The sequence below is a fragment of the Lontra canadensis genome, unplaced genomic scaffold (assembly GCF_010015895.1).
Source record: "Lontra canadensis isolate GAN:19392208 unplaced genomic scaffold, GSC_riverotter_1.0 scaffold38, whole genome shotgun sequence".
NCBI lineage: Eukaryota > Metazoa > Chordata > Mammalia > Carnivora > Mustelidae > Lontra > Lontra canadensis.
The window spans coordinates 1,091,877-1,105,826 of NW_022631032.1; the positions used below are offsets into that span (position 1 = coordinate 1,091,877).

Sequence of the window (13,950 nt, forward strand, 5' to 3'; positions counted from 1 at the left end):
GAAGGCAGAGGCTTTAACCCACTGAGCCACCCAGGCGCCCCTCTCTCCCCATTCTTAAATAAGTTTCTCAGCATTCTGTCTTCAGTGCATTCTTTGTCCTCAACTTTGCTTAGTCCCAGAGCTTCAAATACCATCTCTCACTAGCCACAACAGAGCACTCCCATTGCCTCCCTCGTGTATTGCATACACCCAGCCACTGAGTTCTCTGGATCGCAGGCTCTAGGATTTGGTGCATCTATCCCCTCCTCTCCACCACCTGGCTCTAAGCCTGGTATTCACTGACTTTCACTGCAAGTGAGAGGAGTCTGCAAGACTCCTCTCATCCAGGCTCCAGGCTTCCACTAGACTTCTCCAATCACATATTCCTCTTCCTGTCCTCACAAGCCCCTGGTGGCTCCCTGCAGCCTGGGGAATCGAGTTCCTATTCCTTCACATGGTGCACAGGCTACTGACAACATGGACTGTTTACTCAGAGAACCCACACCCCCATCTCTTCATGCCTTTGTTCAGACTACTCCCCCTGCCCGAGGCGTGCCCTCACTACTCCCTGCACCTGGCACATTTCTAGCTGTCTGTCAGAGTCCAGCTGAGGTCTTACCACCCCTCTGTAGCTTCACTCGCCTACTCTCCTCCCAGCCCCAGGAGGAACTGCTCCCTAGTCTGGGTTCACAAAGTACTTGACTTACACCTCTGCCCTAGACCTGGTATGTTATGTTATTTGTTAACTTGCCCATCTCCCCTTAGCTAGAATGTGATCTCCTTGAAAACAGTGTCTTATTCATTTTGGTATCCTAGGTCCTAGCACAGTAGGCACACATAGAAAGTGCTCAAAAAAGTTTCTGTAAACCTGTGACTTAAGTGGAACACAAACAAAAAGAACTAAAGAAATTTTAAGCTTACTGAGTTAAAAAAAAAATAAATCCCACATGATTCTGGAAATGCAAAGCAGTATTTCATGATCTTATAATAGTAAAATGTTACTCTGAGGCTAAAGCTTTGGTATCTGTGAGTTTTTAGCTTTCTTGCACATGACCTTCAGAAACATTGTGTAAACACTTAAAACTTCCATTTACATGTCTTGCATGACAATAGTAGGCCCAAGGAAGAACCTGTAATCTTTCTGCATATCATTAAATTTCCTTCTAAATATTGGCAAGACTGAAAATAATTCAAACCAGGAGCCACAACAATCTAAGTTCTATCTCAGCTTTGCCATTTAAGACAAGTGTCCTTGAATAAGTCATTTAAATTCCGTGGGCTTTCAATGTCCTCAATGGTAGATAATAATGGGGACAATACTATCTGCTTGGCCCACCTTAACAAACGGTGTGAGGGACACAAATAAAGCATCATATAAATACAGTAAGACTCATTCTCTGGATACAGATGACCCCTGCCCCACCCCAACTTTTCTGGCTGTAGCAGTCACAAAAGCATTTAATAAATATATTAAATACAGTTAACAGGATTTAACTGCTCTACATATATATTTATTCTTTAAAATTAATATGTATTGGCTCAGAAAACCCACTTAATGGTAAACAATATTTGCATATTATGATAAAGGCTTATATTGGAACATATAAAGAACTCTTATAACTCAACAGTAGAAGTGTTCTCCAAAGAAGACATACATGTGCTCATGAGCACATGAGAAGATTATCGATATCATTTATCCTTAGGGAAATACAAATCAAAATCATGACATATCACTTCACATATACTAGAATGGCTAAAATGAAAAAGATGGAAAAGAAATGCTGGTAAGGGGGCGCCTGGGTGGCTCAGATGGTTCAACATCTGCCTTTGGCTCAGGTCATGATCTCCAGGTCCTGGGATCGACGTTGGGCTGCCAGCTCAACAGGGAGTTTGCTTCTCCCCTTCCCTCTGCCTCTCCCCCTGCTTGTGCTCTCTCTGTCTCTGTATCTCTCTCAAATGAATTAAAAAGAAACAAAAAAATCTAAAAAAAATTAAATAAAAAAATTAAAAAATATATAGATATAAAAGAAATACTGGTAAGGATGTAAAAATTAGAGCCCTCATACACTGCTGGTGGGAATGTATAATGGCACAGCCACTTTGGAAAGTTTGGTGGTAAATCAAATGTTAAACATGGAGTTACCATTGGACCCAGAAATCCCACTCCTAATTATATACCCCAAAGAACTGAAAAATCTTATGTTCAAACAAAAGCTTGTACATGAATGTTCACAGTAGCACAGAAGAACAGCCAAATTCCATCTACTGATAAATAAACAAAATGTGGTCTATCGATTCAATGGAATATTATTTGACAATAAAAAAGAAGTACTGATACACGGATGAACCTTGATGTCATGATGCCAAGTTAAAGAGGCAAGTCATAAAAGACCACAGAATGGGTGATTCTATTCCATCTGGATAGGCCAATCTATCTAGGAGAAAGTAGATGAGGGATTGGCAGGGGTTGGGGGGAGGGGGGAATGTTGAGTCACTACTAATGGGTATAGTATTTCTTTCTAGGGTGAAAAAATGTTCTAAAATTATGGTGATAGTTGCACAACTCTGAATATAGAACAAACTACTGAACTGTATTTGAAAAGAGTGAATTTTGTGCTATGTGAATGAGTATTTCAACAAAACTGCTATATAAAATGTGTTGGATCAGAAGGTAAAGAAAAACTTTAAAACTTACTTGATGAAAAAAAGTTTTATCAACTATATTTTCAATCTGTATTACTTTTTTACTTCTGCCTGAATGGATTTTCAGTCCGCCACCATTTGTTCTGTTCTCTAGGAGCCGCTGGTGTTGCTGCTGAAAGGTCACAGGGTCTCTTCCAGGTGGAGGATGACAGTACAGAAGTTTACCCTACAAAGACAACAAGAAGCGTAACAGCACGTCACAGGTGCCATGTGCGTGATCCCAGAAGAAAAAGTTCTCCGAGAAGCGATCTCGCCAGGCACCCTCTGGCAAGCTTCCTGCTTTTTGCTGCAGAGAGCTGAGCAGAATTCTGTCACCTATAACCACAGCCCTAATGAACACACGACTGTGCTCCTTCTTACCTTGTTTGCATTTTCTACAGAAGTGTTTTTCAGTACACTAACATGAGTAGACTTAGGATAAAAATTTTCCAAAACAAAACAAAAACCAGGACACAACTGGACAGTGGGACGATACTAATGGGGACGTTGGGCTGGCCACGGTTGCTCACTGGGCGCAGATTTTCCACTTCCCACTGTAAGCACTCTATAAACTGTGGTTGGTTTTAACTCATCTTCCACGGTTTTATAAATGGTGAATCAATACATAATTTATCCATACGAATATTCTACTAACTTCTTTCTTCCAGAACTGAAGGCGAGAGGGTATGCTGCCCAATCTGACTCCTGTGCTTGCCAGAGCTCTGCTGACATGGCACTGAGAAGGCCGAACAAAGCCAAATCCTCATAGCCAGTTATTACTGGAGATCCAAAATGCTTGTTTGTGAAAAGAATTCAGCTTAACCCATAAATACTATTGGGGGTTAATTATGTGTGAGGCCCTGAGCTTAGTGGTGTGTGTGTCTCCACATATCTATATTTTTCTCATTTATTTCGCATAATAATCTCATGAGATAGGTACTATTCATTCTTATTTTACTTACAAGGGAAGCCCCAAACTTGGCACATGTTCATTTGTAACATGAGAATAATAACCTCAGAGACTCGCTGTGTATTTTTAGCGAGGTGACACAAAGAAAACATTTCGCACTGCCCTCAGTAGGGCTCACTGGGAGTGCTGCTGTTATGAGGGCAAGCGCAGGGAGAAAGGCTCATGACCAGCTTACACTGCGGGGAGGGTTGGGACACAGCTGTCAAAGGAACTAGCAAGGGCTGCGGGAGATGGAAAAACCAGAGGCACCATTTTCTCACTTTCACCGATGACACGTGCAGCGCCCTCTGCCTTGCATTACACTGCTCGTGACATGCCAGGTCCAGATGACGCTAGCTGCCCCGGTCAAGAATGCCTGGCCAAGGCTGTGGATCCCCTTACCCAGAAAAGCCGCAAGAACCTTGCCCATGTGGCCTCTCTGACAACACAACCTCAGTGAGGAAGTATCTCCTTTCTAATAGGTTGCCGGCATCTAAAAGCACAGTGTGAGAATGAAGGCCTATCTACTCCAGAGCAACAAGGAGCCTGGCTCACTTACGCTGACGTAGTCCTTCAGGATATAGCGAGCAGACCGAGGCTGGTCTGGCTGCCCATGCGCTGTCATGAATCCTCGCATGTCTGTGAGGCAAATAATAGTGCAAAACCGAAGTCACAACAAAGACAACCAAGGTGATGGAAATTTAGTGTGTTACCCCACTAACTGTGCATCCTGACTTGTTAGCTTTATTTTTTAAAAGATTTTCATTCATTTGGCCAGGGGTAGGGGAGCAGGGGGGAAGGGGGAGCATAAGCAGTGGGGAGAGGCAGAGGGAGAAGCAGACCCCCCCGCTGAGCTGGGAGTCCAACATGGGGCTCAATCCTGGGACCTGGAGATCACGACCTGAGCCGAAGGCAGACACTTAACCATTTGAGCCACCTAGGCACCCTTGAGTCACTAGCTTTCAAAAAGCAACCATCACTGTAGAAAATAATCTGGTTAGCACTATAAAGACATCTGACAATCCAGGTAAACAGACGATATTGTTCTGATATCCTAGCACCAAGTGGTAACAGAGATATTCAATTTCTCTCTACTCCAGTTATTTCATTCATCTCTTCATTTTATGAACATTTAATCATGGAGGCTACCTGTAGAATGCTATGTTGTCACTATTATTAGCAACACCAAAAGTAATACAGTAAGTCTCTTCTTGTTTAGTGATCTAGCTATGCTTTTTCCAGCTTCTCAAACATACTGCAAAGATCCCTCTAATACTGACTCAACTAGAGGGAGTAGCAGAGCATAGTGGTTAAGAATATAGGCTTTGGCAGACAGGTGGGGTTCAAAACTTGGCTTCCTCACCTACTAGCTGTGTAGCAGGCTCTGCCACTTTGGAAGAAAATAAAACTCTAGTTCACATAATATTAAAAAATACATTTAGGCAGATTAAAAATCTAAAAGTATTAAAAAAAAGATAGAGGGAAACAATTTTCTCCTTAGATAGGGAAGACTCTCCCCAAGTAACACACCAAACCCCATCAATCCAAAAAGGGGAGGAAAAAAAAAAAAAGGCTATTAAAATTGTTCAGGTTGGGAGTCTGGGTGGCTCAGTGGGTTAAGCCTCTGCCTTCAGCTCAGCTCAGGTCATGATCTCAGGGTCCTGGGATTGAGCCCCGCATCGCATCGGGCTCTCTGCTCAGCAGGGGGCCTGCTTCCCCCATCTCTCTCTGCCTGCCTCTCTGCCTACTTGTGATCTCTGTCAAATAAATAAATAAAATCTTAAAAAAAAAATTGTTAACGTCTATAGGACCAAAGAAACCATGAAGAACTCCTACAAATCATTAAGAGAACAAAAGATGCTTAGAAAAAGGGGATTCCCAAAAGAAACAGAAATGGCTAACATACGGACAGAGGTCCCATTTCACTAGTATTTAAAGAAATGCAAATTAAAATTTAGCAACATCTTTTAAAATGAACTGTCAGAAACTATTCTGCAGATGATCTCAGAAACTGTACATATGTGGTCATCCGTTTTTATTCTGATTTTATCATATTTAGATGATAAATCTTAAAAAACTCAAACTCAATTTCTTTTCTTTCTATCTGAAGTCAAACTAAATGGAAGGTCCAGTGGAGGTCCACCTTTCCCCATCTTTCAGGCTCTGGTCCCAGACAGAGGTCGGGATTAGGAATCAGGTTCTCATCCAGGCTTTATCACTGACCAGACACCATCGTGGGCAAGTCATTTCATGCCCTTGATTTCAGACTACTTGTCTTAAGAAAAGGAGGTGAAAGGTGGTGTGATCTTTAAGGTCTTTTCTAGCTCTATGATTTTGTGACTACACCAGTCTCATCAAAACTGCTTAGTATTCATTCTCTTTAAAGTCTCCCAATTAGGGGTGCCTGGGTGGCTCAGTCATTAAGACTCTGCCTTCAGCTAGGGTCATGATTTCAGGGTCCTAGGATCGAGCCTCGCATCAGGCTCCCTGCTCAGCGCCGGAGGCCTGCTTCTCCCTCTCCCACTCCCCATGTTTGTGTTCCTTCTCTCTCTGTCAAATAAATAAATAAAACCTTCAAAAAGTAAAAGTCTCTCAACCTAAGTTCAAGTTCTGGTTTAAGTGTGTTTCATATCAAATCACCATTCTCTGTGAGAAAAATACATGTTTTTTCTCTTTGTATCAAATCACTCAAATAACCTGAACTCCTTCCCCGCTGGTGGCAGTTCCTTTAAAGGCATGTATGCCACAGATGTATGGAAATGTTTCTAACACTGCTATCTCTTTAGGTAGACAAAGGTTCCTCCAGACCACCTTTAAAGTTTCTATTTAAGGTAAATAAACCACAATTAGCTGAAGAATGATAGGCAGCTAGCTCCCACATAGCACTAGGTTAAGACACAGAGGTGGGAGAGTGGCTGACTCATTTTAAAGTCAAACAAGGTTTTCAAGGGACCAATGGAAGGAAGGGAGACTGTTTTGTGTCCGCTTCCTGACCATGCTCCACTCTGTCCCAATTTCTGAGGACTTTCCTTTTCCATGCTGCCCTCACAACTCTCCTATCCTGCTATCACAGCATATTCATTTTCTTCCCAACATTCCTTCACTTCTGTTTGGGAGAAGACTCCAGAAAAAGCCAACATGGCTTCAGTCAGAATGCAGGTCTACACCAGAGTACCAATAAACCAGTGAATGCCCTAAGGGCCTTTTCTTCAACACATGTGACAGCTGCTGGCATGCCCCCAGAGCTTTTGACACTGTCTGCATGTAGGCCTCCTACAGGGAGGGGCCGGACACCAGGAGGGCAGGGGAAATCATGTCTCCCCTGGAGTGGGACTGATTGCTACTGTCAAGGTCCACAAAGGGCAGACCTGAAGAAGAGTCCAGGGACTCAAATGATCTCCTTCTCTAGCTCCAGGAAGCGCTTAACACGATAAAGTAATCTACTACTCAGGCAGTGGTCAGCTCTCCCTTCCTCACTGTTGCACTCTGAACCCACCTGCAGGGTAGCTTGTCGGCAAGGCTAACAGAGACAACAGAAGTACCAACAATGTAAAGTACATGGCAAATACTAAGGAATAATGTGAATTTGTATCTTTGCTGGAGTAACTCTCTCATTAACTATGTTACTTTTTCATTCATATTTTAAAATAAATCACAACTCACATCCATAAGCTGTCAATAGTTCCTCTGATGTTGGAGGTCGATGCGGATCTTCATCCTCTCTAGGCTTTATGATATTAATGCCATAGGTAGCTTCTAAGACATGTCTTGGAATATTCTGACAAACATAGGCTTGTCAAGGAATCCATTCCCTTGAACTGAACCCCTCCCCACCACAGCTTCACACACATTCTTCCTAATTCAGCACTTCCAGGACAGAAACTTTTTTACCTCTCCAGAAAAGAAGGGTAGTTACTCACTAATTTCTGAATACTTTTTCTTCCTTTAAACCCCATGCTTCCTTGTACCAGTTATTCATGGACATGCTCCATCTGACCCCCCCCCCCCCCCGCAGCTGAATCTGTCAAGGGCAGGATCCACGGCTGATTGATGCCTGTAGCCTCCATGGAACCCAACCTAACCTGGCTTGTGATAAGTACTCAGTACACACCTGATTACTAATTCACAGAGAAGTTGAAAATATACAGAGAAGCATTTAGTGTAACATGAGTTCCCAACTATCAAGAGGTAGTAACAATGTCATCTATTAAAACACTGTACTGAAGGGGAGCCTGGGTGGCTCAGTGGGTTAAAGACTCTACCTTCGGCTCAGGTCATGATCTTAGGGTCCTGGGATCGAGTCCTGCATCAGGCTCTCTGCTCAGCAGGGAGCCTGCATCCCTGCCCCCTCCCACCCGCCTGCCTCTCTGCCTACTTGTGATGTCTGTCAAATAAATAAATTAAAAAAAAAAAATCTTAAAAAAAAAAAGTGCTGAAAATGCAAACCTTTCGAACACTGTACCAGCCCCACCTCGCCCCCTGGAAGTATGTGAGTCTGTGTGTAGTCACCAGGCCACTTTACAGACTTTGACCTTCACCAGTATCTATTAATTCAAAGTATGGTTCTGCAAGATGACAGTTTTTACAGAAATGGTGTCAGATCGTATGTGTAATGTTTTCAGATTTACCCGGGTCACTACAGGTAGACTTAGTGCAGTCTTTTCAAATACTGTGTACTATTCTATTTTAGCAATACACTATATTTTACATATCCTAAATGAATTCTTTCTTCCTCATTTCTTACAGAAACAGAAATTAAACTGGGGCGCATGAAAAGCTGTGGCCTTCAGGGAGGTCATGAAGGATCATGTCAAGAACTATAACTTACCCTACCTAGGAACTAACAGATTGGTGTGCTGGTCTTAGGGAGTGGCCTGTCTCCAGCCAGCACACACAGCATAGTAAACAGGCTAACATGTTGGCTTATAAGGACGGTAAAACCTTAAGACACCATGGTTCTTAAAAGGTTTGTCTCTGAGTACTTTTTTCATGTTAGGCACTATTCTAGATGCTTCACAGAAGGTAACTCATTATGCTGGGAGGTGACAGAGTTCTAATCAGCTGCTTACTAGCTGCTAGATCTTGGCAAATTGTTTAAGTTCTCTGTGCCTGACTTTCCACAAGCTTGAAAAAATGAGAACAGCAGCAGTACCCACATCAAGGGTACATTAATTTACTTTAATTCTTTAAGAATTAAATGAGATTACTGGGTAAGTGTTGTGTGGAGCACACAGTAAGCATGCAATAAATATTGGCTAAAATGATTACAATTCTCACTGTGAGATCATCAACTGTGAAGTAGTTTTTCGGAATTTTTCAGAAAAGGAATGTTTCTGGAAGGTTAAGCAAGCTTACAAAGGTAACAGAAATAGTCGAACACCAGTGTCAGGATTCAACTGGGAGCCGAGATCCGAAGCCCAGGCTCTCCCATTGATAACAGGCGACACAGTTGCCATCGGGACATGAGGTCTTCCTCCCACAGTCCTGAGGCTACTTCACTGTATAAACTTGGAAAGATCACTAGCCAGTATTTCAGGTTTTTCCATTCAGTAGCATTTGTGAATTTATCCAATGCAAAGCAATGTCCCAAACAAACATGAAGCCCTAATATACACAAGAATAACCAATTTTTACAAAGCAGAAAGGATATTAGTGACACAGGGGGGACGTGGTCTCTCATTTGGTCAATTGGGAGGATTCCACTGCAAATCATCTCTGCCTTAGTAGAGACGAAGGATGGCATCACCAGGCCGGGGCAGTCACACAAGCAGAGGCCAGGTTCCACGTAGAGGGTCTGAAAGATGAGTGAGAAGTTTACGCTGGGCACACAGCAGAGGAAGGGAAAAGACCAGCACACAAGTAGCAAAGACCTTCAAAGAAGCACCCAGAGGGAGGAATCTGAGAAGTCGATGCTGCAGAAATACCTGGAAATGCTTGGTGTGGCCAGGTGTGGCAGACACAGACACTTTCTTGTCACCCATGATGGTGTTGATTGTGGAACTCTTACCAACATTTGGGTAGCCCACCTGCGAGAGACACCTCAGTTACTGAAGAGTCAAACACTACCTCCGTCGAACCCAAAGTAAATACACACAAAGCACAACAGTAGTGTAAGTGTTTGGGGGCTTTAAAACATTTGAAATAGATGCTGCTTGTTGACAATTTTCTCCCCGGTGGTATGGGTGTATTTATTCAGACAAGTTTCCTGGTGAATAAATTCTTCCTCATCACTGTCTACAGTGATGAACAGTCAAGCTAAGTACATTTTACTTTTATAGGTCTTGCTGTAACAGCTGATGTTACGATAAACCTCAGCCCTCTGTTCCCAGCTTTCCCCAGGATGTCCCATCTCACAGGCATTTCACTGTTTCTGCTGTGTTTTTCACACTGTGGGTGAAGTCAAGCATCAGACAGGCATTTTAACCACCACCACATACAATTAATCTTTAATTTTTAATAACTTGTTAGGAAGTTTCTGTCTTATTGGTTAAAAAAAATTTTTTTAATTGGTTAAAAATTTGAAGTGGCACATTGACTTGATACGGGTTAGCAAGCTCTTAAAGCTCTTCAATTACTCCTAGCAGGATCATATAAAGGTTCTCATGGCAGCCTTACTCCAGGCTTTTCCTCAGGCTTCCCCCTGTACCTCCAAATCCAATTCCCTCTTACTTCTAAGAATCCTTTATCAGTGTGACTGGAAGATTATAAATACCAATTCCGTTAAACATAAAACCTAAATCTTCCACCTCTATTCTAGGCCTCATTACAGACAATATCCATTGTCCCAGTCTTTGCTCTCGCTCCTCTCCACACTTAGCCAAACTGTTATCTGCTGTTCCATGAACACATTTCCATTCCTGTGGCTTTGCTTAAGCATTTACCTTCTGTCTGTCTGGAAGGCCCTCCCATGGTCTCTTTGTCAAAACCTCACATTATACTTTCAGGTGAGAAACCTCTTACATAAAGATTTCAGATGACTGCTCATCGTTCTCAATATTCTCATGTTTTGTGTTTGTTTATATCTTGATTACATGACTTATTACTATTTGTTTCGATGGCATTCGTTGGGGGAGGGCACTGTTGTGGCTGTTCTCTCCCCCACCTTCTGTAGATCAAGCTCCTTCACTACACACTCCTACAGGCTGCAGGATGTATTCTCACACGCACCACAGCTGGAACGCCAAGCTCTGGGAGGGTGAGGACTGGGTCTGTCTGCTCCCAATATACTGCTAGGGACCAACAGGATGCCTGGCCTGTGGCACGTGACCAGTAAATGTTCGTAGACTGAGGAAATTAACCTATTCTTGGGATTTCTAGAGTAAAACATTCAGAAAGTAGAGGGGCTGCTTAGTACTTCCCTAAGTGTGAGAAAGAAACTAGCATTTAGGGAAGCTGGTTTCTGGTAGCATGAAGAAAATGAATTTTTAGCAATCATATTAAAAGAAAAGAAGCTGAAGCTCTGAAGCTGAGGGAAATGACCTAAGTTCTCCAAGTTTCACAGCAAGTGAGTCCATCCCACTGGAACTGGGCAGTGTACTAGGTCTGCCCAGCTCTAGGGGCAATTCCTTTAACTAGCACTCTGAAGTGAAACGTTGACGTGCTACAATCATTGTAAGTAGGCTTGTGGGGGGGGTGGGAGCACACTTCAAAACAATTAGGATTAGCTATACTTGGTATGTAACTTAAGAGTTAGAAGATTTTAAACCTGTCATGATCTATTTTCCCTCATGCTTTTGTTCTCTTGGACGAGAGACCTTTACAATAACCTTCTCTGACATCTAACATCTCCTTAACTAAAGATGGGGCCTCTGGAGCTGTGCTGTACATCTTTGAGGTAGCACTTCTCACAGCCACCTCTAGAACTAGTGTATATGTAGCTAAGGATGGGAGCTCCTTTCCCTTGTTCTTTTTGTTGTTTTTTTTTTCCTTAAAGATTTTATTTATTTGACAGAGATCACAAGTAGGCAGAACGGCAGGTAGAGAGAGAGGGGTAAGCAGGCCCCCTGCTGAGTAGAGCCCGATGAGGGGCTGGATCACAGAACCCTGAGACCATGACCTGAGTCGAAGGCAGAGGCTTAACCCACTGAGCCACTCAGGTGCCCCTCCCTTGTTCTTATGCAACTAAAGCAGCAGTCACATTTTACTTGGCCCAAAGATGCTGGGATTTTCCCTAAAATACACCTGGACTATTTACAGTACAAGTTGGCAAGGATCACATAACACGAATATGAGGTAAGATTATTGAACTGGAAGTCTGAAGACAACCTTAAAGGCGTTCTCATTCTGCTACCTCTTTGTAAGTCACAGGACTGGTAGGGCTGAAATGGAAGACGAGAGAAGATAACTGATATAAACAGGTTTATATCAGTTATAATATCAGAAGATATATAAAATATATAAAATAAGATATATAAAATATATATGATATATAAAATATGTAAAATATATAAAAAAATATAAAATCAGAAGATAACTGATATAACCAATATAAGTCTTGAGAGCGTTCAGTCTTTTGAGCTGGACTTTAGCTATTCCCACAATGCCAGTAGGCAACAAGAAGGCAATAATGTTCCCTATGATGCCAAAAGGTTGGTTGGTCTCTTGGGTTCCAGTGTAGCTACCAAAGGATCAGAAATAAAGGCACCCATGTGGTGGGGCAGGTGGGTGGTACAACCGGTTGGGCATCCAGCTTCAGGTTTTGGCTCAGGTCGTGATTTCAGGATCCCGAGATCAAGCCCTACTTTGGGCTCCATGCTCAGTGTACAGTCTGCCTGGGATTCTCTCTCCCTCTGCCCCTTCCACTTCTACTCTCTCTCTCTCTCCAGTAAAAAAACTTTTTAAAAAAGATTTTATTTATTTGTCAGAGAGAGAGAAAGAGGGAGGGAGGGAGGTGGAGAGAGAGCATGAGCACAAGCAGGGGGAACAGGAGACAGAGGGAGAAGCTGGGTCCCTGCTGAGCAAGGAGCCCGATGTGAGACTCAATCCCAGGGCCTCAGGAAAAGGCAGATGCTCAACCAGCTAAGCCATCCAGGCAGCCCTCAAATAACAAAATCTTAGAAAGAAAGAAAGAAGAAAGTACCCATGCAGTAACAATCTGAGGAACTATTTCATCTTACCAGTCCAACTGTAAGTTGTCCGTCTTTCACCTTCTTCCCAGTGTGCAGCTGCTTAAAGATCTCCAACAATTCCTGCCTCGATACCAGGTGGGTAAAATTGTGTGTGCACTCCTTCCGCAGGGTCTTCCTACCCTGAGCCTCAGAATCCACAGGACAGCTTCCCTGCCAGTCCAGGCCACAGGCCTCTTCGTCAGGATTGCTATCCTCTTCCGAGCATGTCTGCCAAACCTCTTCCTCCTCCTCCGGACAGTCCTCATACTCACTGGAGTCTTCATCGCTAGGGGCAACGTCACTGAGTGCGAGGGAACTGGTGTCTGGGAGATGTCTGGGCTCACTGCATGAGACCGCAGCCTCATCACAACTGGACTTTTCGGACTCGGCTGTGTTGGTTTCTCCAGCATCCCTTTTCACCTGCTCCTGAAGAGAGGACAGAAACCACCAAAGCTCAGAAATGTGTGACAATGGCACCTTCCACCCCAGTGAATGTACTCAGAGCTGGTTATCTCAGATGAAGACAGGACAGGACAAGTTATGAAGGAGACCAGAAAAGATGACAACAAGGAGACAAGGTAAACTTTTTGGTGAAAGGACACAACAAACTAGCAGAAGTGGTGCTCTCTGGAGACGGGAGGAGCAGTGGACCTTCACTTTACACATTATGTTTTTAACAGATACATCTTTTAAAAAAGCAAGAGTTTAGAAAAAGCTGGTGTCAAGCTGACTTCTTTAGCAGTACGTTATTTTACACCAGGCTGTAGAACAAAGCATTTCTCATTAATGATAAAATATTTAACATCCTCTTCTTTGCACAAAACAAGAAGGGCATGGTTTATAATTTGAGTTTCTTTTTACATTTCCATTTTTAAAGACCATGATTTGCATGTTACAGGGAACTGCTATTCCTTTGTAATTGCCTTTAATAAATCAAAGCACTGTGGAGCATAGCTCCTTCTGGATGAAATGCAGAAGCAACAAAACTCAACTCCACATGTGAAACTTATTCACATAAGCAAAGAGAAAGATACGAATCATTTACTCTTCAAGGATGTGTTAATTCTTCTGAATTCCTACTGATAATAAAGCAAAAGCAAAACAATATACAGTATTATTAATGTGAATTAACAAGAGGAGTGGGTTTGGATTTAGAAGTGATGCAACTTTAAATCATTTCTAAATTACCTAGTGTTAGAATGAGTAGCCATCACAGAAGAGGACACTATGAAC

At 42.8% G+C, this 13,950-nt stretch overlaps 1 protein-coding gene across 3 annotated transcripts in view; it reads right to left on the minus strand.

Moving 5' to 3' along the window:
• LSG1 (large 60S subunit nuclear export GTPase 1) overlaps positions 1-13,950 on the minus strand; it is a 32,839-nt gene that overhangs the window by 983 nt on the left and 17,906 nt on the right. Inside the window, exons 8-13 of one of the 3 annotated variants that reach the window (XM_032869281.1) lie at positions 12,727-13,143; positions 9,535-9,636; positions 9,261-9,404; positions 7,274-7,388; positions 4,170-4,249; positions 2,675-2,848 (exon numbers count right to left, since the gene is read on the minus strand). In XM_032869281.1, coding sequence (XP_032725172.1) covers positions 2,675-2,848; positions 4,170-4,249; positions 7,274-7,388; positions 9,261-9,404; positions 9,535-9,636; positions 12,727-13,143 — 1,032 coding nt within the window. Of the gene's footprint in view, positions 1-2,674; positions 2,849-4,169; positions 4,250-7,273; positions 7,398-9,260; positions 9,405-9,534; positions 9,637-12,726; positions 13,144-13,950 lie in introns of all 3 variants that reach the window. The other 2 variants (XM_032869280.1, XM_032869282.1) reach the window with 2 other exon arrangements.